The sequence below is a fragment of the Salvia hispanica genome, chromosome 5 (assembly GCF_029641045.1).
Source record: "Salvia hispanica isolate PSC_SH4W2 chromosome 5, Shi_PSC_v1, whole genome shotgun sequence".
Lineage (NCBI taxonomy): Eukaryota > Viridiplantae > Streptophyta > Magnoliopsida > Lamiales > Lamiaceae > Salvia > Salvia hispanica.
Genome location: NC_142696.1, coordinates 44,636,136 through 44,660,259, shown reverse-complemented (window position 1 = coordinate 44,660,259; position 24,124 = coordinate 44,636,136). Strand labels below are relative to the sequence as shown.

At 35.6% G+C, this 24,124-nt stretch overlaps 2 protein-coding genes and 1 long non-coding RNA gene across 4 annotated transcripts; 2 read left to right on the top strand and 1 right to left on the bottom strand.

Annotated features, from left to right (window-relative positions):
- The first annotated feature begins 5,310 nt into the window (after positions 1-5,310).
- On the top strand, positions 5,311-6,945 carry LOC125187134 (transcription factor BEE 3). Its single transcript, XM_048083665.2, has 6 exons — positions 5,311-5,735; positions 5,817-5,933; positions 6,056-6,121; positions 6,226-6,294; positions 6,401-6,481; positions 6,676-6,945. Exons 1-6 carry the CDS (start codon positions 5,361-5,363, stop codon positions 6,763-6,765), a joined length of 798 nt encoding a protein of 265 aa, XP_047939622.2. The 5' UTR covers positions 5,311-5,360; the 3' UTR covers positions 6,766-6,945.
- Positions 6,946-10,410: 3,465 nt separating this feature from the next.
- On the top strand, positions 10,411-11,657 carry LOC125187133 (MYB-like transcription factor EOBI). Its single transcript, XM_048083664.2, has 3 exons — positions 10,411-10,702; positions 10,797-10,926; positions 11,007-11,657. Exons 1-3 carry the CDS (start codon positions 10,525-10,527, stop codon positions 11,482-11,484), a joined length of 786 nt encoding a protein of 261 aa, XP_047939621.1. The 5' UTR covers positions 10,411-10,524; the 3' UTR covers positions 11,485-11,657.
- Positions 11,658-16,764: 5,107 nt separating this feature from the next.
- On the bottom strand, positions 16,765-23,418 carry LOC125191066 (uncharacterized). Of its 2 annotated transcripts, XR_007171027.2 has the most exons (5): positions 22,828-23,418; positions 22,636-22,701; positions 17,678-17,903; positions 17,181-17,599; positions 16,765-17,085 (listed from the first exon to the last, which is right to left on the bottom strand). It is a non-coding gene; the product is annotated as an uncharacterized LOC125191066 (long non-coding RNA). The 2 variants fall into 2 exon arrangements; XR_007171028.2 differs by lacking the exon at positions 22,636-22,701 and having other exon boundaries at positions 22,828-23,366.
- Between the last annotated feature and the right edge of the window lie 706 nt (positions 23,419-24,124).

The window sequence follows — 24,124 nt, the reverse complement described above, 5'->3', positions numbered from 1 at the left end:
ATACTTATAAACGTAAAAAAACGTGACATATCACACAACGAAGCTGAGAACAAAGATTATTTGGACATATGTACTAGAAGCCATATCGTACAATGTCAATCTAATTAGGCGATTTTCAACCTAATTAAAGATCTTTGAGGGTACACAAGCAAGTGCAACAACATTTGAATGAGTTCAACCTGATCACTAGGCAACATTGGCCAGCTTAAATTGAGTTTGATGATAAGACACATGCCTTAATTATGTTATTTTCTATGCCATAAAGTTAGGCCAGAAAGATAACATTAGCGCTTTATTCGTGACGACTAAGCTTAGTTTTGATGGAATGCAAGATCTGATGAACAGTGAGAAGATTCACATGAAAGAATATGAATCCATTCTAAGGACATTACACGAAATAAAGGATCGGTCTGAAGGGAAAACAAAATCTAGATCAAAGTCAGCAAAAAAGAAAGAAAAACACTAAAAGTGACATCGTGAGGCGAGTGTGAGGCATTGAAATAAAATAAAAGAGATCAAAATGACAAGAAGACCTTAGCTGAAACCACAAATGAGAATGTGACGTGTTGGCTAGATTGTGAGCGGTGTGCTGAAATCGTGAGTGTTGAATTATGGAGTATCGTTCCATTCATGCTCATATGTACAGTGAAACTGTACAACTCTTGAGATACTATGCTCGTCAGCCTAACTGGTGACGAGCCCTTGAAGATCATGGAAAAATAGATCTTTGGATCACAATAGCAAACACATGGTTGTTGAAGTGGAATGATACGAGTCACATTTTTGGAATTGAAAGGAAATGTACATTCAACATCATTGTTGTGGTGGAATGGTGAGACACATTTTGAGATTGTAAAGAAATTTACATTCAATTAGGAAACTTAGCAGTGATGAATATTTAATGAATGAAGGGCCATAATACTTTTAGTAAGAAGAATGGTAGTATACAATATCTAGCTCCCTTCTTAGCCTCAATTTAGTTGGTATTTCAACGAAAGCATATTACAGATTAAACATGCATGAGAAGTTATTCTAATTAAAATATTAGCTCGTCAAGAGAGAACACAATTAGTTTATAAACTCACATATTGTGTTACACAACTAATGTGGAACATCACTAGAGGTTGTAACATACTACCTCCATTTTTCATAATCGTCCTTGAACATTAAATGAAGTGTTCCAATCATATAAATGATTAATTTTACATTTCTAATCCTATAAATTACTATGAATCTCTACTAAATGCATGCGTATAATTAATACATCACAAAAGAATAATTGAAGATGGGTAAAATTTATATAAATTATAATTTTATATACTCATAAGTATTAACACAAAATGCTTGTCGATGGAACAAGAAAAAAATATGACAGTGAAAGGAAAATGAAGTGAATATTCGTGTTATAATTGCAAGTTAGGTAAATATGTTATTTATAGGTTCACCACTTCATCTCGTAGTTTGTATCAGATCGATTTTCTATCATAAGCTATTGAAATTTACTAGTATAATTTAGTCAAAGAGCAGCAATTTATATGTGTGTGTGTGTGTGTGTGTGTAAACTAATAAATGAAAAACTAAAAACAGTTAATTAAATTATGTCCTCGTCATAAAATAGTTCAACATATAATTAAACAATTAGATTACAAAAGATTCTTAATTAAGCCCCTCCAGAATTTAAAATTCGAGTGATGACTGCACGGATGACGATATTTTTGCAAGTAGTATTTGTGAGAGTATAATTTAATAGATGACATCAAGATTCTTTGGCAATTTTATATAAGATTCATTGTGCCAAGACTTGTAGCCACCTTTATACATGTGAAGCCTCACCAACATAGTATTGTATATTATTTAATTGATAGTGGAGACTGATTAATTTTTTGGCTCAACCAGGTCGCCACATAAATGTATTAGTAGTATAACAAATTAATTAAACTGTCCAATCCTTGCTCAACTATATGGAAAATGGTGCACATAAATCCTTATATTTTGAATATTTAATCTTGCTTGTGGTTGCGTGGCGCTTTTGTAGTATGCAACTTCGAAAGTTGGTGATATAATAACTTTATTTTATGAGTTCATGACTCCTCAAAACTGCTTAGAGGTATAAAAATTTCAGCGGTAAAAGATGGAAAATGATTGGCTTGTGCTTACACAATCCGAAGGAAAATGATTGGCTTGTGCTTAACACTAATCCGAATAATATACAATAATAATAAGGCTGTTATTTATAAATATCACCATCACATCACATGTGACTCATACTCTCTTACTTAATAACTACTATAAATATATTAATTCTTACAAGTTTCAATACTTCTACGCATAATTCTCTTTTTTATTTTACCTTTTTCTCAATTTTTATTATTATTTTTACATGAATATGAAAAATGAAACGTGTTTATTAATATGGAAGAGAGAGAGTATATCTTTAATTCATTTTAGTCTGTGAAACATAAAAATCGAAGTAAGTTCTGGTTCGTTTCAGTAATAGATAAATCGAGTTCAAATCTAATAGAACTGCATGAAACCTCATTCTTTATCTAGCCATTTATTTTATTTATGTAAATACAGATAAATACACAATTAAAATAAAAGATGCAAAATCGTTCTGGAGATTCAACACGCAAATCCCATATATGGCCCGGCCCGGCCCTCATCTTGACACCGTCAACGTTTCACTAATGAAACCAAGTAAATATATTTTGAAAAGCCCATTTCAACTTTTTTGCCAAGCATAACTTACTCTGTAATCCAATTAAAATACTGAGGCCCAAACCTTTCTGGGCTTGCTCTCAATAAATAAAATATTCTTGATCACTTGTTGGGCCTTGTCTTTGTGGATGACCTTCTTGATAGTGTTTGTTTTTAATACTTTTAATTCTTTAATTACGAGCACTTCTTTATTTCCAAAAGACAGAAAATAGTAAAAATAAAATAAAAGGTGGATTACGATATCTACAATTTCAGTAAAATGCGGTCATAAATTATGAATTAAATTCCTGGAGTAATAAAACATTCAGTAGTTAAGGCAGTACCACAACAAAGAGAGGTGTTTTAATAATATTAATTAATTATCGGTAATGAAACTATAAAATATAAAAGGAAAACGTAACTTCCAAAATATTTGAATTTACATTGAATATTTTTTTTTGTAGTTAACATTCAATCTCAATCCAGTGAATCCAAAAAGATCAGTGTATGTAAAATATGCGTTTAGCTTTCTTTAAGTAATAAAGATTGTACGTTAATATTTATCAAGAAACAAAATTAGTAGTACATTTGTTTGTCCTTTTTAGTAAACTAAGAGGAATATAAAACATACTCACGAAAGAAATCCTTTTATTACTTATTAGTCAACGAGATTAACCTAAATCAAGACATTTTATATGTAGGCATCATATATAATTAAACCCAGCTCCTCAATGAATTAACCATGGTTAGGAATAACCTCGTTTTTTCCCTTTTTTTTTTTTGAATTGTATTTTGATTTTTTCTCATGGACCATTTCTGTATGTCACGAATTTAAGCTCAATATATTGGTGAAGGGAAATTTGTAATTAATATTCTGTATTTACTTTTACTAATTAACTCAAAAAAAATTCTGAATTGAAAAGGAAGATTCATTCATTTCCAGAGACTTATGATAATATCTTGATTTAAGTAAAATAGAATATCTCTAATGGATTTTTCTTTGGTAACGGTCTCTCTCTCTCTGTCAAGGACAAGCACCCATGTCCCTATGTAAGTAGGGTGGTTCAGCATAGAAGGGAGGATTGTGAATTTGGCAGATTTAGAAATTAAGGAATTATGTGATATATAATTAAATGATTAGATTATGAAAGAATAGTAGACAAGTTACTATCAATCTTTAATGGAAGTTTGTTAGAAATGAATAGATTACGAAATATACCTTTTTATTTCCTTGGTTTATGGAAATAGTTGCCCATCCAACTCCACAAATAGGAATTTGAATGTTACATTTGATTTCTTAGTGTTGAAGATAGTCATACTATAAGTGGGAAAAGTTGAAGTTAAAGTTCCCATGCATCTAATATTAGGCATAAGAAATTTACAACCATATTCCATGCTACCTTGCTTAAGCAAGAAAGGAAATAAAAGTAGTTCATGCATGGGGATTATTAAGAAGGGTGTAAGTAAACAAGAGAGAGAGAGAGAGAGAGAGAGAGAGAGAGAGAGAGAATATAAATTTAATGCATGGGTATGTCTATGATTAGTAGGGTGGTGTAAGTTTGTTTGTACTTTCATTTTCATATTAATTTGGTAGATTATAGTATTTGATTTAATTTATATACAGTTCGGCAAAACCATTGAAATTTGTGTGGGTGTATAGGTTTTTTCTAGAGGTGTAAATTAAGTACGCAAAAAGTTGGTAACTATGGTCCAAAATATAGTTAATTCAAGAATATCAATGAATAACAATAACCTTCAATTAGAAAAATAAGGCACATGCCTCGTGTTGCAATTGCAGTCATATTCTAGTCTCACAATTAAATGTTTGTAAGCAAGGGGGGTCAGTTTTAACTATTAATAGTAAAGAATCCAAACATTTCAACGTTTAAATCTATCAAGATCTTTAACTATTTTGTCTTTTTGCCCAAATTAATCATTTGGAGAATGTCAATGTGGATAACAAAATATCCATAATCTAGTAGAAATTCCGGATAATGAACTAATTAGGCATGTGACGGATTGTCTATCGCTAACTCCATCGTACGAACAACGAGGGCTTGAGGAGGGATTATTGTACGTAATTTCATCCCCACAATATCCCCGTTATTTGAGTCGAACTAATTCGTCGCAAACTAGTTTTTCAATGGTGATATTTTGTAGCGTATACAATGCACTTTATTCATCCTTTATAGTGTATTGAGATACCTAATCACATACCATTATACCTGACTATCATATAATGCCAATGTAGCAATAGTGTGGTCACTTGCAATTACCACTTTAACGAAATTCTTCACCATTTCCAAACATCGAAGGTACAATTATCAAGAATCACAACACTGCACAACTTTTGTACAGTCATACTTAATCAACCTAAGATCAAAGAATGGTCTCCCTAACTACATTAATGAAATTTATTATGGTACAACCACGAAATCACATCCACAAAAACAAATCTAATTCTATCTTTTTTTAATTTCTTTGAAGCAAAGGATAATCAACAATAGTACTAGATGGGCCAAAAGCTAGAATCTTTTATTCTAAAGCTGAAAGTTACACCTCATGAGCATCTAAAACTTATATATTTCACCTCAATCTAAACCCTATTTATGATCATATATAGGAGTATAAATTAAGGATTATATCAACTTCCAATTTTTTTCATGGAAGATTCCGGCAGAACCTCTTCAAAACCTTCTTTCTTACAAATGAATTCATCAAACCTAGAAATCTTCAATAACATGTCATCATTTGAAGGCTTCAATGTTAGCACAAATAATGGTCATGGCACCATATCTTTATCCAATCAAGAATTCTCCGATCATCATCATCAACACCAACAAACCCAACTCCCACTTTCTTACCATGATCAAATCCTAAGATCAATTGGGCCTAACGGGCCGGTGTTGAACCCGATGATGGCCCATTTCTTCCCCCCGGGCCTCGGATGCGACAGCAACATGGACATGGGGATGAATTCATCTCCTTCCATTTCTGATGCCGGGTTTCTTGCACTAGACAAGGATAACAAAGCACAGGTATTTATTCTACTTTTCTTATGTTTAATATTTAAAAAAAATGACCCTTTTGTTTTCTTGCATTGCTTGATTTTATGATAGAATAATGGGAAGAAGAGAAAGAGGATGAACGAGAGAGAAACTCAGACACCTAAAGAAGTTGTTCATGTTAGAGCAAAGAGAGGGCAAGCCACTGACAGCCACAGTTTGGCTGAAAGGGTACATTTTTACTAGTCTAAGATTGATTTATTTTGATTCATTATTTTTCAAGAGTTAGATTTTGTACGAAGTTGACAATATTTGATCTTTTGTTTGCTTGTTTAATTGTTTGTTTGAACTAGTTGAGAAGAGAAAAAATAAATGAGAAATTGAAATGCCTGCAAGATCTGGTTCCGGGGTGTTATAAGGTAATTAATTAATATTTATTTTTTCATTCAATTTTGTAAGTTCTATGATATTCTTCTAGTTTGTGTTAAAATAATGAAATATGTGAACATTAAATTATCTGCAGACGATGGGAATGGCTGTGATGTTGGATGTGATAATTAACTATGTAAGATCATTGCAAAACCAAATTGATGTAAGATACTATTCTCATATGTGTGTTTAAGTATAAATATATATTGATATATAATCAAATTTCCAGTGAATCGGTTAATGTTGAATTTCCTTATATGTGTATTCAGTTTCTATCCATGAAGCTGTCTGCAGCAAGTCTATTCTACGATTTCAACTCAGCTGAAGCCGAAGCCATGGAAGCTCTACATGTGAACTCTCTCTCTCTCTCTCTCTCTCTCTATTTTGGTGCAGACACGTTAATATATCTTGATTTAATCCATACCAATCAACTGATACAGACGTCCCAGTTTCCTTATTTATTTCATTCAATGAAAAGTTGACTTATATAACCTCTTGTCTAAAAAGTGAATGAATAATTATTTAATATTTATTTTGAATATAGGGAGGCACTTCTTATGAAGGTGCAGAGGCGATAGGAGAAGGTTATGGAGGAATGTCCCAATTCCATAATGCACCTAATTGGCCTCTTTGAATTTCAGTTTTTTTATTCTCTCTCCATGCAACACCTTTTATTTTCTGACATAATTGACAATTATACTATATATGTATATGTGTTCCATTCAAAATCAATCTAGCTCTCCACTTAATATTAGTATCATGTAATTGTTGTTACATTTTTATTGCATTTCAATCATTAAGAATCAACAGTATTGGCGTACTGAATCATACCTTGATTGGCTCATATTGAATGTAGAGAGGTGTGGATACAAAAGTAATCTATGGTGAAAGCTATGTTTTTTGTGTTTTATTCGAATACACATTTTTAGGCTATTCATATCATTAATAGGGTTTTTGCAAAGCAATGTTTAGATAACTATAAAAATACTATACAAGAAAATAATTCAAAAGTATGCTTATGTGTGTGGGAGGGAAGAGAGAATCTTGATTATTCTCGAATTGTCCAAATACTAAGATGGCCTAAAGATTAATTAAATTGTTATAACACAGTAGTCGTGGGGCGCATGAATTTGACATTCAACAACTGATGTTACTTCATTTTCATATACATGCAGTGAAAATAAATAATTTTGGGACATAATCCCCACTTCGACTAACGATGTTTTTGGTAATCAAGGATCTCTGGCCCAGCTGATAGAGTTATGGATAAGCAGCATTTTCAATAAATATCTTAATTCACTTAATTTGGACAGTCTTCTATTACGATTGCAAAATAATGAAATTAAATTATAAAATCGTTTTCATAATAGCTTGCAAACATGTGTGTTTAGAAGACTAAAGAATCAATGTTTATTTAATCTAGAGTAGTTCAAGAGCCCAACAGTCAGGTTTATTAATGGAAGGCCCAATCATTCTTTTTGAGCCCGAAAATCACTTTTCTCACAATTATTTTCGCCATTTGTTTTCCTTTTCTTCATGCTGTTTCTGTTCCCCCAAATTAATTATTTTTCTACTTGCACAAACTTTTTAATAATTTAATTCGGAGGGAAAATCATGTAGGAAACAACAAAAATATTGCAAAACTAGTCGACCTTTTGGCAATGAAGTGGATATTTTTATTGTAATTTAATTAACACTCACGGCATGCTAATTTAATGATTATATATCAACCATAAAGCCCAATATATTTCTTTATTATGAAGCCCACGGCCCATATATTGCCGCATTTAAGAATGCATCCACACGGAGTACTTTTTTGTGATGTTAAAAAACAAAAAATACTTATCTCGTATTAATTAAAATAAAAATTGAATATATGTTTGACATTCATCAATATAGGTTGAATATATCTTTATTAATTGTTAACTTTTTGGTGTTAAAGTACAACCATTAAAGGGGCTTTCCCATCATCAACTTCTTGGCCCCAAATTTTTTAGTCATATGACGATTAATTAGGGCACCTTTTACTATTTAATGAGCACAATGTGGGTGTAGAATTGTGGTTCTCTTTGTTGGACAACTAAGGAACTCCATATAGAAGTGATATAAATTTAAAAAATAAAATAAAATTACAATTAAGACACAAGCAAGATTCTTCTTGACATTTCATTTTCATTTAACCATGTCCAAAATCAATGCACCATATACTAATAGTGATCGTGACATTTGAGGTTGAAATTTGATCTATACTCGTGATGCTTATGGATTCGACTTGAAAATCAAACCCAATCACAATAAATAAGAAATAAATAAATGTTTTGGAGGGATAAGTCTACAAAAATAACTTCTACTATTTTTATTAACAATGTTAATAGTATATATACTAGTTACAACTAAGATGTTTAAGCCGTAAAAGAAATTTAAATCAAGAAGTAACTTTGAATACAACTCAATAAGACAAGAATCTAAACAGGAAGCAAGTCGGCTAGAATTTTACAGTATCAAACTTTCTTCAAACCATGATGTCGTAATCTATATCAATTTTCAAGTTATAGCAAATCATGTGGCAGTTAGATCCTTCAAGTACTAAACATCAAGAATATGAGAATCTTTGTAATAATCCTCCGAAAATAACAAGACACCATATACCAAGCGCAATACATTAGTGACAAATTATATTCAATTTTGAGTGGCATAAAAGTTAACAAATTTTGGAAATGAATCTTTTATATTCTTATAAATGACATAGATCTTCGTGAAATTGGCATAGGAGAAATCGAAATTATGCTCTTAAGGAGACATCATTGTCTTGAAGCACAATCTTGGAATCTAATAAAATACAAGAAATTTATTCTCCTATATTTATGCCGCCATGCTCATCAAACGGAGTAACCCCACGTTTTATTATTAAAAAAATATAAACGAATAAACAAATTATAGTAAAAGAATAATCCATTCTAGTCCATCACGTTTCTTTGCATAGAAATTCTATTGCACAGGGAAGCAAGAAGGAATCATCCCATTTAAAAGAATTCATTTTCAAGTGCACCATTTTCTTCTCTCCCATTTCTCAAGGCGTTTCTTTGTTCTTTCCTTCCACTATTCATTGTAATTATGCTAAAATGCTAGTAGAACATATCTTTTGAATTTTGAATTTTCTAACCCCAATCCCAATTAACTACACTTTTTTGGGGATGACGAACCATGTTATTCCATATTCGCAACGTACAATATCTAGAAAATATCATATACTCCATTACTTTAAAAGAGTAAATATTTTGCATTTCACAAGCAAAGTAAATCGTTCGTTACATGATGATCATCTTTAATTGTGTAAATAAATCGTGCTCCCTCTCTCCACCATTTAAAAAGTCATTTTGGATTGTCCATAATTTAAAGGATTATTTATTTTTTTCACTTTTGATATATAGACCCTACATGTTATTAATTTTTTTAACTCACAATCATTATAAAACTAATAGAATACTAAAAGTGGGTCTCACATTCCACTTATTTTCTCCATTTACTATTTTCTTCATAAAGTTAATTAATTTTTTAAATTTCGTGTTGACTCAAAATGATTCTTTAAATGAGAACGGAGAAAGTATTTGTGTTTGTTGCCACGATGTTGTCAGAATCTAGATCTAGTGTGGAAACTAAAGACAAAAGGGGTCCTCTTTCTTGTTCTAAGCTTGTTTGCTAAATCCTAAAACTAAATTTTCTTGAAATCCAAAAAGTTTATGACCCATAATTTGGTTTAACTGTTCACTTGAATATATTCCAGTAGACTCAGTCCATATCAAAGACCTCTGTCCTCCTATAATATCACAAAACGCATCTTTCTAATTACTTTAGATTGAATTTGTGTTGGGAGGCGACTTCTATTCAATTATATTCAAATTTTATGCGAATTATGATGCAAAAGCACCACCAGTCTATCTTGCGAAACATATTATTGAAAAAAACCTCTGAAAATACGACTCACACCTAAGATGTTTCATTTAATTTCTAGTTAAAGAGAAAAAAAAAAGTACATAAGTTTTTACTTCTAATTCAATGGAATAGTAGAGTCAATTTACATCACTTATAGAATTTCTCCAACAATCCACGACTTAGATACTCTAAAAAGGATGGTATTCTTAGTTCATTGCACCCACTGACCCATCTTCAAAACCAAGGAAAACTGAAAATTCTATGTGGTAATTATTGTAAAGAACAAAATAAAGCCACTTAGAAAACTTGCAAAATGGGCTCCACTTCTTCTTCTCTTATATTTCCATGAGATCCTTCGTTAGAACTAGTACTACTATAAAACCTCTTTTGTCTATCCAAATCCCCACAATCTTCACTACAACTCTCAATCAAATTCAGATTTTCTTTAATTTTGATATTGATGATGAGTAGTAGTAGTAGTAGTAAAGGTAAAATCCCAAAAAATTATAGTAGCAAATTAGATGAAGATGGAAATGAGGTGAGAAGAGGGCCATGGACACTAGAGGAAGACAATCTACTCATTCAACACATCACCTCTCATGGCGAAGGCCAATGGAATTCCTTATCCAAATCTGCAGGTAAAACTTGAACACATCCTACTGCGTTCAAATTTTCTAATTCCATTTACACTTATCATTAGTACTAATTTTAATTTTAATTTTATTTATGCAGGGCTTAAACGAACAGGGAAAAGCTGCCGATTAAGATGGCTTAACTATCTGAAACCAGACATCAAAAGAGGAAACCTTAGCCCCCACGAGCAACTCTTGATCCTCGAACTTCATTCCAGATGGGGAAATAGGTCCGTTATTTTTTTTTCATTTATATTTATATACAAACACTTAAATTTAAAATTATACTAAAATTGAATAATAATTGCAGGTGGTCGAAAATAGCACAGCACTTGCCGGGAAGGACCGATAACGAAATAAAGAACTATTGGAGGACGAGAGTGCAAAAGCAAGCCAGGCAGCTGAAGATCGATTCCAACAGCAAGAACTTTCTAGAAGCCGTCCGACTCTACTGGATGCCCAGATTGCTCGAGAAAATGGAACAGAACGCCAAGTCGTCATCATCCTCGGAAACTCCGAATATCGCCATCTCCGCCGCCGCGCCGCCGCCTTCACCGATTCAAATTATTAGCCACCCCGCGCCGCCTAATTCAGAGATGGAAATTGAAGAAATTTCAAGGCTTTTGAGCTCGCCTGAATCGTTTGATGAAGATTGCGGGTACATTACAGGGTACGGAGTGGGGGAATTGGAATGCCACGCGGCGGATGTTGATTGGTTCGGGGAGGAGATTGGAATGAGCTCTTTTTGGAATAGTGATGAGTTGTGGCAGTTTAGGAGATTAGATTGATAATGACATGTTGTTACTCTAATACTGTTAGTTTTAGTGTACAAAAATGGCTCTTGTTTTTGTCGTAGAGCCAAAAACTTAGTAGTCATTATATATACTCCATGTGTAGATCTTCTTTCTCTTATTGCTATATATTCTCTCCGTCCCAATAAATATGAAACGTTTGTTTTTCAGCACGTAATTTTATATAGTATTATTTTGTGAAAGAAAGATTAAAGTAAGAGAGATGTACAAGTAAAAATAAAGTTATTTCTATTATAAGAAACTTTTTATTTTTAATGGGACATATAGAATATGCGCGAAAAATTTGTAGTCCAATTATGTTATGCACATAGGTTATACTTAATTGGGGTAGTTTTGGACTTTTGGGGGAAATTTTAGCTTTTCGTGAATCGATCTTACAAAATACTCTAATGAGATATTCATGGCATGAGAAGAATTTTAATCCTCCATTTATTTGAAAGCGTTGAAAAAAATAGAGGTGCAGTCAATTCACGATAACGTTGTTGAAGTGACAATTTGAAAAGGATGAAATGTGTAGTCTAATCACATACATATATGTGTGTGTAAAGAATTGTTTACAATATTTTTTCTTTGGGCAGTCCAAATCTTGAAATAGATAATCATAATCGTAATCATAATATAGATTTGGTTAGTGAGCAAGTGGGCGAGCAATCAAGCATGATATTCCAATTGACTAGTTATAATCGACATTTTTAGTCTAACCTAAGCCACCATTTCAATTTCATACCGCCGCTAATTACGAGTAGAATTAGTATTGACTACCTTCACCAATTTATCAACATATTCCACAAGCCAGAAAATTAGAAACAAACAATACTAGTATTAAAATTGAGGAGTCATTTATCAAATAAAGCCAGAAAACTAGAAAAAAATATAGTACTCCTATAAAGATTGAAGGGCCGTTTATCAAAAATTTCCGCGGGTACCGTCACACTTTTGTTCAAAACTTTAACTTCAAAACCTTTTCACTTATTTTTTTTTGTTGTTGTATAATATTTCATCTAAAATGTCAAGTGTACTTGTACATAAATTGTTCTACTTCACTTATTATATCTCAATAGTGAAGTTGAATACTCTAGAAATGACCAACTATCTTTGAATATGTCATATAAGTAATAGCGTTAATTAATTTAGATTTTTTAAATTCATATGGCTGAAACTGATTCATTTCTCTTAAATCTCAAAACTACGATTTATTGACAAATCTAAATAGTAGCAATACATGATGCACCATTACAAACTACTACTACTAAATACTTCCACGACATAAATAATAAACCATAAGGAGGTGTTCGCTTACTCCTATTTCGAAATACATGAAACAAATCTGTAATTAAATCTTCATGGCCCCACCACATGCGAAATAATTGTAGGCGTTTGGTTATACCCATTTGAGCTCCATGTTTTGGAAGACATGCGATGACTTTGACTACTTTGTCCTCCATAACGTAGCGGTATACCTAATATACCCTCATCTCTTTAGCGGCAAAATCGAAACGAAAATATTGAAATGCCCTCCAAAATGAAATTTTCTGTATGGCGGGAAATGGGTGTCTTTAAATACTGTGCGCCTTTGCCGACAGATTCATGCTTTGACGGTCTTGATTTTGGTATCTATCCCACAAGATGTATTCGTATCATATGTATTCACTTTTTTTTTTCATTCTAGCTTTCTGGTTGTGTTCTTCAGGGTGATATGTCGACTGCAATGGGAGGTTCTAGCGCCACAACGGCCAGAGGAAGTGATCCTTCTGGTATGTGTGTTTTAGTTGAAATATTTTGTCGGCTCATCAGAGATTGTTATCCATATTTTTTACGTGTGTGATACGTAGGCGTAGTAGTTCCAGAAAAATGAAGTCGGAAGTATAAAAAAGGGGATCGCACTCGCCGTTTGTGGTCTCATCGCGAAGAAGAAATTTTAGCAGCTACTTTGGTCGAGCTTGTTGCGCTGGGGTGGAAATCAGACAACGGCTTTCGAACTAGATACCTTCAAAGATGTGAGGATAGTATCAAACAAGAATTTCCGATCTCCGACATCAAAGGTTCACCGCATGTTGTGTCCAAAATCACTGCATGGAAAGCAAGCTACACAAGTCTGAGCAATATCCTTGAGAGGACCGGAGTAGGGTTCAGTTCGAACGGTGATTACAAAATAGACATCGACGACGAGTAGTAGGAGCACGTCGTTAAGGTAGTAACATTGCATATATCTGTGTGTGTTATGTTTAATATAGATTTTATGTCTTATAATAGTTTCATGTGCACTTTTACAGTTAGATCCGAAAGCGAAATTCATGCGCCATAATTCATGGCCTCTGTGGGAGAATTATAAGATAATTTTCAGGAAAGACTGTGCCACTGGCGGTGGGGCAGAGAATATATCTGTTGTAGCAGCGTGCCTGCGCGATTCTGACGAGGGAGATAGTCAGTGCGACGAGAGTGACTCCCAGCCCCCCTTCGTGTCAGCCCTCTTCGCTGAACATGACCCACCGCCAGATGAACTTATTGGCGATCACGTTAGTTCAGGTGCCAGTGACAAGCAAACCTGTGTTCCCAAAACAGGGGGTGAAAAACGAAAGGTACCTAATTTGGACGAACTTCTTATGGACTTCTTGTCAAATTTACATGCTGAGACTAACTCAAGGTTATAAGTTTAGTCTCAAGGTTATAAGTTCTGTCATCCAAAATTGGTAACAACTTCGATCTAGGCCAGGCTTGCCAAGTTGTCTTTCAGAAGTTGAATGAAGTTGACGGACTCACAACACGTCAAAAATATCGATTGTGCAATATCTTGGGCGATAAGCCGCAGCGTCTTGAGGTTTTTATGGGGATGACTGGGCCTGGCCGGTTGGGCTATCTCCTTGCTGTGTTGGAGGAAGAGGGATGAGTACCTTGACGTTGTTGTGTTTGTAATCGACTAGTCTTCGTATCGGACATTTGCTTTATGTGGTTGCCTTTAATTATGTTGTGTTTCAGTTTGGTATCGTTTTGTATTTTGTAGCCCATCAACCTTTTGGTTGGTGTATGGTAAGGTATTATATGGTTACTCTGAACCTAATTTTCCTATACGAATGGCATGTAGTGGCCGTGTCTGGTTGTGGAGTACTCATCTTGTCAAATACACTCGCGATCGTTAAAATTTATATATCCCATAATGCATACGTCGTTCATAGGCAACTTACCACGACAATAAACAAACAAACTATGCGCATTCCACGACCATAATGCGACTTCAAAAGTTCTACTTAGTACATCTAAACAAAATACATTAATTTCGCAAAACACTTGTTGTTACCCGACATTCAAACCAAACTTCTCCAAGATTTCTCCAATCCCATTTCACTTTCATGTATCCGGTTTGTCCATACGGCTAAATGGCGAGTTGGACGCCACCGAACTTCTATACGGGGACATGGTGTCGGGTGCCTCGACAACATTGTTCTCGGTGCGTGTAAATGGGGCAGATGTCGACGCATTCTCAAGCCTTGACCGGACGTTTCTACGCGTGATCATGGGTTCTGTGGGGGGGAGGGAGGCGATTTCAGGCGAGTGTGCGACCCCATCCCCAGCAAAAAGCTTACGACGAACGCCTGCCCTGGTTGGGATAGCTGGCGAGTTCACCTCTTCTTCGTCGGTGTCCAAATCCATGTCATCCTCCGATAGCACAATAGTGCCTCCGGAACTGGATATCTCAATGACGCTTATGCTTGTCTCCTCCACGTTGTCAAATGACCCGAAAAGTGTATGAAGCCGAGTGTATTCTGTTTCACCATGGTAGTAGTACGCCGCGGCAAATGGGTTGGTCTACGCTTATTCGACGATGTTCATATACCAACATGTCAAAGTGGTGTGCAAAAAAATCAAATGAAACAAAAACAAAGGTATATGGTTGGTGTATTACCTGCATTATACTATTCCAAACCGAATCGACCGCGTATACAAAGTTGTCGACCATGTCCCAGTACGTTCCTCTAGTGTGTATGATTTCGAGAAAGGTTTTGCGACGGACGGAGAGAAAGCTTATGCGTAAGATGATTGAAGTTTCGAAAAAGGATAGGTCACACTTCTCACAAATTTCGTGCGCAACTTGGCCCATCAAACACGTTAGGTAATCCTCTTCAATCCATCACACCTCTTCTTTGAGTCGAAGCATGGTGTCGATAAGCACTGTGTCGACGGTCGGGGCCCAATTACCACGGTATAAGTAATGGGATTGTAGTGGAACGTTGGTCAAGGTTGGGAGAGGGGTGTTAGCATGCATGGTTAAAGATGGGGTGTTGTTCTTAAGTGAATGTGAAGGGTGTATTTATAGAACTTGTTAGATGCATTAATATGTTGAAAGACTTATATCTACCACAATGCTTGTTGAGTTACGTACTTACACCCACAATAGTCAACATTATATTTCATCACACTTAACTAGACCTGCCCAAGGTTTACCGAACCGGCGGATAAAATCGAAACCGTAACCAGCGGTTACAGTTTCGAACCGAAACTGTGAGAATTTACTCGAACCGAAACCGTCGATTTTTGAACCGTGGTTCGGTTCAGGTTCAAAAATTTTTGAACCGAAAACGTACCGGAACCGCCGGTTCCGGGCGGTTCCAGTTAAAAACCACCAGAAAACCTTGAAATCAAGCCAGAACCGCAAAAAACCGACGGTTCAAAATCGTGAAAAACCGTAAAAAAACCACCGGATAACCGCTGGTTCAAAACCGAAACCGAAACCGGCGGTTTTGGAACCGGAACCGTAACGGTGAAACACCCTCGCGGTTCGGTTCCGGTTCAACAATATCCAAAACCGGAACCGGCGGTTCCGAACCGTAACCGTCGGTTCCTAAACCGTGGGCACCTCTATACTTAACAATGCGAGACAAGCTTCATTTTTGAACTGTAATCTCTAATTCCTCATTTAATCCATTCTCCTTATCTCGGCCGAACTAGCTACATGGGGCATGATTTCCCTATATATTTACCAAATCTCCCAAGTCTTACATGTATTGTCATTCGAATACGTTTTTCAATCCAACCACTTGCATGATGGTTGGTTGCAGGCTGTACATTCATTATATACATGATCATTTCTCCATAATAAGGACAAAAAGTATAAAAAAAGGTTGCATGGCATACAATGAAGGAAATGCGTTGGTATCCGCATTTAACAATAAGTTATAGCACACATTGTTATCAACATAAAACCATGATATCATCAAGGTTGCACATATCATCAAAAACCATAGTATCGCACATATCATCAAAAACCATAGTGTCATCAAGGTTGCAATGGAAAGGCAAAGGGAGTTCATACAACATTCATAAACCATAATAAACACGACATCATATAAACTGAATAAAGTGTTTGTCGCGTGAAGGAAACCATCAAAAACAATACAATAGCCAACATTGTCCAAAATGCAAACCAAGATCACGAAATTACCAAATCTAACTGCAGTTAGATGGGGGATCAAGCACTTCACCAACGTCGTTATCATTCGGTGTGACTGGGCCGAATTGTTGTAGTAGGGCTCCGTATTCGGGTTCATCTCGTAGGTATTAAGATATTGCGAACGAACGGACCTACGACGACAATGGGACGATGGTCTCCGACGTTAGAACGAACACAAACCGACGTAATACACAAAAACGTAAACCCTTTAAATGAATGATTGTACCTCAAACATCTGACGTCAAACTACATCTTTCGCCTTCACGTACTCCTGACGAATCTTCCACTTCGCACCGGGAAAGTTTGCCACAAAGACGATAGAGTGGGGCTCGTGGTGGTAGGTGAACAACGTCGCGAGCTCATCGTAAGCATCGTACGCAAACATTCCGCCGAAGTCGATTGTTTCGCTTTCGTCCTCCGCTTCTTCTTGCTTGAGGAGCATATACTCTATCAGGCGGACGTCATCCTCCACCTTCCAGTGGTTGTTGTAGAGATAAAAACACTGCGAATGGACGTGGATAGGTTCGTCGGGCAAATCGGCCATAGTAGTGTCACCGGAGCTGTAGAGATAAATGGGCCATAGTAGTGTCAATCGGACAAAATCGTTACTGTTGGCTTAACCGTTGTCACAGAGGTAGTAACATCCTGAGAGGCAACGTATCAGCGTTTGTTAAATAGCATGTAAACTACCAAAATTTATGTGATTATGGGGTTGTAACCAACCTTGTGGCACCCTTAAACCATCGTGTTGTGTAACAGCGTCACGTAACACACAGGAATCTCCGGTTGAGCCCTCCCACCTTGGCAGAACGAACATAAATTGCATGTTCATATCACAAACGGCCAAAGTATTTGTTGTTATTTGGCCTTTACGCGAACGATATCGTGGCTTGTCCGTACTGCTCACTAACACGTTGATATGGGTACCATCAAGAGCACCAAGACATCCCTGGCATTATGAATGTAACAGTCTCAGTTATTTGTGATGGGGTTTGGTGCCCCTTGCACAGCGGAAGACTTGTACAAAACAAATAAATCAGACAAGGATCTATTTGACCGATTATGCGATTAATCGATTCACATGTTAAACAGATAATTGCATGCTAGAACGCAAATAATTCATGCTTAGAAAATATAAATCCTAAACATGATTTCTACAGTTTAGAGTTACCGATTTGATTCTCCAAAGAATCGTCGATTGCTCACGCCTTCTCCACGTGATGATCTTCAATACTAGACCACGGATCTTCTCTCTGGTTCCCGAACTGTATCTCGATATCAGGGTGGGCTGATCTTATCAAAATACTAGGACTCGAATAAAGAAGACAAAAAAATTCCTCACGGAGGAGGAGCTGATATTTTCACGGAGGAGAAAATCAAGAAAAAATCGCTTCCTTCTGTAGAGAGAAAGGAACGAAATTTTTGTAGAGAAATTAATGAATGAATCTGTCTCATTTATTCTCCTATTTATATTAAGTTCCTTTTGGGCCCAGACAGGATCTATGGAAGGTTTTGGATATGGGCTCCCCCAATTAGCTTTTTACTAATTAAATTGAACCCACAATTTAATACAAACTTATATTGGAATATTACGAGCAGCCACTACAGAAGTAATATTGAACTCTCCCCATCCAAATCCGAAATTACAAGTAATTCGGGTTTCCACTTTGTTTATTATTTATTTCCCGCGCTTAAGATATATAAATGTCAATTAATTAATTAATGTCTGCTATGGACTTCATTAATTAATATCTTATTAATTCCAAGAGTGGACTTAGCAAGAATCATTTATTTATTATTCATAGAGTAATAAAACTCCAACTGGCCAGTTTTCAGAATAATAAAATCTTGTTCGAGCTCCTCTTGAGGACATTATCAAACGAGACTCACCTCGCGCACGTTTCAACATAATAGCAATCCTAGCACCGCTAGATATTAATCACCACTACCCAATATATCAGGATTATTGGGTTGCGAAAAACCCGCACCATTTGATAAGTCAAAGTAGTGCATAATCAATACCGTATGCTCAATGCTAACATATGTAGATTAAGAAATAGTATTTTATCAAGACCTAGTCTTTTAGTAGATAGCATAAAGACACGTCTTGCTGTTAGATCCGTTCAGTGCTATACCACACCAATGTCATCTTATTTCAGTAAGGCTTAGAAATATGCGGACTGACATTACAACCTTTCACGATAGGTAGCCAAAATCTATCTAGGTTGTGAAATTCTTCTTTTTCTTTTGCAAAGCATTGCATAGATCTGACCGTGTTACCTTAAAGTGGACGCCGCCCACAATCGGTCTATAGGGCTGGCAATTTTTGACACGACACGATAATCCGACACGAATCCGCACGAAATTATTGGGTTTGGATCAAGTCTTATTGGATGCGGGTCATAATTGGGTCGACCCACTAAGAACACGAAAAAATCGGGTCGGATTGGGTAACCCGTTAAATATTAATATTATTATTTTTATTTTGAGTAAAGATAAAGTTACAAAAATTGTATACACAAAATGCCCTTCAAATTTTAAAAAGGATAATATTAATTTATTTTGATTTAACAAATTTAATTTAATTATTAGTATTTTCACTTTTTTTGTTTTGTTCTTTTTACTTCCATAGTTCTTTTAACTTGTTTCAAATTTTTTTGTTAAAACTAGAAAAAACATGATGTAAAATATTTTTCTAAATATAATAAAATATTTTATTAAAATTATAGAAGCATTTTTTGTTTTGGAATTCAGCCGAAAGCATGTTCACTACCCTTTTATTTTTCATATTATTAGACTTAGTCACGTAGAAAATAAAATAATAAATAATTAGATTAGGGTTAGAAATTCTCAAATTAGAATGTGGATTGTGGAATAGCCGAAGTGCCGAACAACCGCCGTCTTCCAGATTTCCTACTTCTATATTTCTATTTCCTACCTCTGAAAGTGAAACCGCCGCCGCTCATCATCGCCGGAAACCTGGAGGATTTGGAACAAAAGTTATGTATTTTGTTGGGTTATTTTGGATTGTGTTGGAGTTTTGCTATTTAAAATAGAACATCTTCATGTTATATGGCTTTTTAAAGTCTTGATCATTTTTTGAAGCAATATGTAATCGTGTTGTTATCGTGCTTAGGTTGTTGTCGTGCTGTTATCATGTCGGGTCAACCCAAAGTGGTTCGTGTCGGTATCGTGTTCAGTTCGATATCGTGTTGTTATCGTGTCTAGGTCGATATCGTGTTGTTATCGTGTCGGGTCAACCCAAAGTGGTTCGTGTCGTTATCGTGTTCGGGTCGTGTTCGGGTCGTGTCCGGGTTTGAAGGTGGCGGGTTGGGTTCGTGTTCGGGTTTGGGGTTTCCTTAACAGGTTGGGTTCGAGTTTGCCCTTATTGGGTTGGGTCGTTATCGGGTCAACCCGATAACGACCCAATCCGCACGATTTGCCAGCCCTACCGGTCTACTAAGCAAAAGACTTAGACTTTGTTTACTTCTTATGCATTTAAATGTTTGTAAAACATCTTATAAATGCACAAGCAAACACAATGTAATAATAATAGTGATTCTATTCGTGCGAGACTGCTCGAATAATACTGAATCGGGTTAAAAGTGGATTGTAGAGTTTTATGTATACAAGCAAGATTCTTTTCGCGCGAAACTTGCTCGAAAATTGCTTTTCAGTATACCAATCCTAACAATCTCCCACTTATACTCAAAACATGCTTTCGAGTATACCCACTGCCAAAAACTCTCCCACTTATACTCAAAGTAGGTATTTGTACTAGATATATCGAACTACCATTCATTTAACTAAGTGAAAGAAAAATCTACTTGGTTGTTCTCTGATAATATCTTTTTTACCATAATGTCTTTGCTGCGCACTTGATCTTTAATTAATTTCATCTCCATATGTGATTGCTTAGCTTAATAAACTCGTGTGTCCCTTGAGTTAGCCTTCACTAGAGTAGTAAAAAATAATACTCGTAGGCATACTCAAACTTACGATTAAAGCTATTAGGAAGATATTCCTAAGGTAAACACATATTCAGAGGATGACTTACTCGATCACTGATTAGTCATAAAACTAAGACAGTATAACCCCAAGGACATTACATGAATGACTGGTAAACTAGAATATAGTTATTAGTTTTTCTCTAGCACTAGGGTATATTCATTACCTCAATCAAAATCCTTTGCCATGGTTAATATGATATATACTTGCTATGCAAAAGCACAACTAATATCAAACTTAGTACACATTATAGCATACATGAGACAACTATCTCCGAAACTAGTCTCATAATACTTAATCTCACTAAGCGTCAAACGACACTTGACTAGAGACAAGACAATTCCATCTTGAGAGGTATAAACCTTTTCATGGAATTTTTAATACTTAAATGTTCCAAGTAATGTGTAGATATAGGATTCCTAAGAGAATCTCAACATTCTTTCTAGCATCTTAAAAGGACTTAGATGGTAAGAATGTAATTAGTTTCTCTTAAATCATTTATCTTAAACTGTGTAGACAACCAGTTTCCTACGCTAGATGCCAATCTTAGTTGTTTGCAACTTTTTGTAGATTTCATAATCGTAGAGTACCAATAATACCATATGTAATGCACTTTCAACTTCCTTGTGCTTATAGCACTGTTAAGGACACAAGTCAAATACCAAATATTTGACAATTTTGATAAAACACATATACTCTGATTTAGATGCTTGCCTAAGACCACGAAGGTCTATATAGGCTTCCAATCATGCGTTTCTTGCCCTTAATTATATATCCATTAGAATGTTCTAGTAGATGATTTCCTCAAGACTTCTATTTATAAAAGGCTGTCTTAACAATCATAATACATACATTCTAATTTATGTAAGTTCTAATAGACAATATGATCGAATAAATCCTGGCACAACGATGGCGAGAAGATAATTCTCTTTGGGCATAACCCATTGTCATTGTCTAGCCTTTTGAGATCCATATTTACACTTGCAAATATACTAGCTCCCACTGACTGACACAGCCTATAGGTAGTTTTGCAAGTCTTGTAAGACATGTTGTCTATTTTAGATTGTAATATGGAATCTATCACATGTTCAAAGATGATTATCCAAATATACTGTGTTCACGTAATGCGACACGGTGGAGCCGGACCGCCAAAACTGGAACTCAACTACTAGATTCTTCTGATGATGCGCTAGGACAAGTACAAACATCGCAACTTGTTCTTCGACCCCTACACATTTCCCAGTTGCCAGACCAGCACGATTGGAAAGAACACGGCATAGGTGGCCGAAAATGTTCCGGTCCATTCGTAGGTTTGCGAGGCAGTCGTAATCGGTGAGCTTAATAAGCCGATCCATATGCTTCACTTGCATAGGAAGCTTGTTAAGTACACTATAACGCCGAGCGTCCTCCAGAATACGGAGTCGCTTCTTCCGGCTTTTACATTTCAAATAACGATGAACTAAAGTGTTGGTTAATACACGCAATTGTTGCGTTATATTCTCCACCATGATGCACACCAAAACAAATTTACTATGTGATTTCGTCATCTATACCAATACAAGGCAGCCAAAAAGAATGATTTCAAAGTAACCACAAACAAACGCGGTACACCAAAAATTGGAAATTGCACCCAAGACACAAAACGCAGATACGAAACTCGGGAAAACGCATACTTTTATAAACCGACTTCGGGCACACCATCGATGTAGGTCGACAGAACGGATTTCAGAAGCACCAATCTAAATAAGTCAAAAGGGGAATTGTCGGCCAGAAAACAGCAAAGTTGGTTGGAAATATGTACAGGAAAACAAATAACATTTAACTCAGTCAATGTAAAAAGGAAATCGTGCTTTAAAGCTGTATACCTTGAAACGGTAGATACGGATGATATTCGTCAAGTCCCGATAGCACACAAGGTCGGATCAACACAGATCTGAGAAAATTGAGAAAGTTATCAAAGGGTTATGACAGAGACACCTACAAATTAAAAAGAAAAACAACGATCGATATTTTTCGTGCGCTGGGTACGAGATTCAGCGGACGAATTGTAACTTCACACTATTATGCTACCGCCTGATGTGCGGTGGCGTCGCCGGTGTCGAACTACAATCCGCAGCGAATCCTCTTGTGTTGGGCAGAGAGAGGGGTAGAAGGAGATAGATAGAGAGAGTGAGTGGTAGAGAGAGACAGTCAGATGGCGTATTGAAGAAATGGGAGAGAATGTGTGGTCTGGGTGGGTTTCGAATAATTGAGGATCAAACTTGGAATTTTGGGTGCCAAATCAGGGTTACTGTAGAGGGCCAGATTTCAAATATTGGCTGGCTTCCGTGATTTGTATTCGACTAAAAAATGCGTGAACAGTGTGGGCCGGTAGCTATATGACGGGGCAAGCAGATGTAACAAATGAACACCAAACCGTGTGAATTGAACAGTTTTGGCATCTATTATGCGTAAATAAGGGTCAACGAACGGGCCCTAAATGTTTATTGTGCAAGAGATGCACTGAATTTTATTACTCGTGTTTCCAATAAAAGTACACACATGAGTCACCACGATTGACCCCACAAAGTACATAATTTCTTTATTTGGTTTTCCCTCGCAATATTATCGTTGACGAAATTGGAAAAAAGGTGAAAATCATGATAAGTGTAATTGGATTTTTCCATCAATCAAATACTAGTTGGCATGCTTCCTTAATATGCATATTCCTAGTTAACATGCAATTAGCTAAAACTTTTGAAGTTTTGTTCATACTCTTATATCTACTACCTTCTACTCCGATATAGTACTATATATGTCAGCATCCCACTATAGATTTAGCCTTTTAGCCTAAAAATTTGCAATATAGATTTCCAAGAAAAAAATGGTTCAATTATTTGCTTTTTCACTGTTGTCGGTCCCTCGAAATGAAAGGGCACTTATCAAACCTAATCAATTCAAATGCATTACTACTATTTTCTTTCTTTGCTGCCAGTAACAGCCTAACCTCCTTCATCTCCAGTGGTCACCAATCACAGTGTATATTTTCTGCAATGCTGAAAGTCACATCTCTCTCTTTCTGAACAAGATAGGATGTAGAGTATAGAGTACAGGTCCACAACTATCTATCTGACTATCTACAAAAGAAACCCTAAATTCTAGTAGATTGTAACCATTGAGTCA

Bases quoted from the DNA above. Each gene is read 5' to 3' on its own strand.
- LOC125187134 (XM_048083665.2), top strand. From the start codon at position 5,361: ATGGAAGATTCCGGCAGAACCTCTTCAAAACCTTCTTTCTTACAAATG. The intron at 5,736-5,816 runs GTATTTATTCTA...ATTTTATGATAG, and splicing joins ACAAGGATAACAAAGCACAG to AATAATGGGAAGAAGAGAAA. The intron at 6,482-6,675 runs GTGAACTCTCTC...TTTTGAATATAG, and splicing joins AAGCCATGGAAGCTCTACAT to GGAGGCACTTCTTATGAAGG.
- LOC125187133 (XM_048083664.2), top strand. From the start codon at position 10,525: ATGATGAGTAGTAGTAGTAGTAGTAAAGGTAAAATCCCAAAAAATTAT. The intron at 10,703-10,796 runs GTAAAACTTGAA...TTATTTATGCAG, and splicing joins TTCCTTATCCAAATCTGCAG to GGCTTAAACGAACAGGGAAA. The intron at 10,927-11,006 runs GTCCGTTATTTT...TAATAATTGCAG, and splicing joins CATTCCAGATGGGGAAATAG to GTGGTCGAAAATAGCACAGC.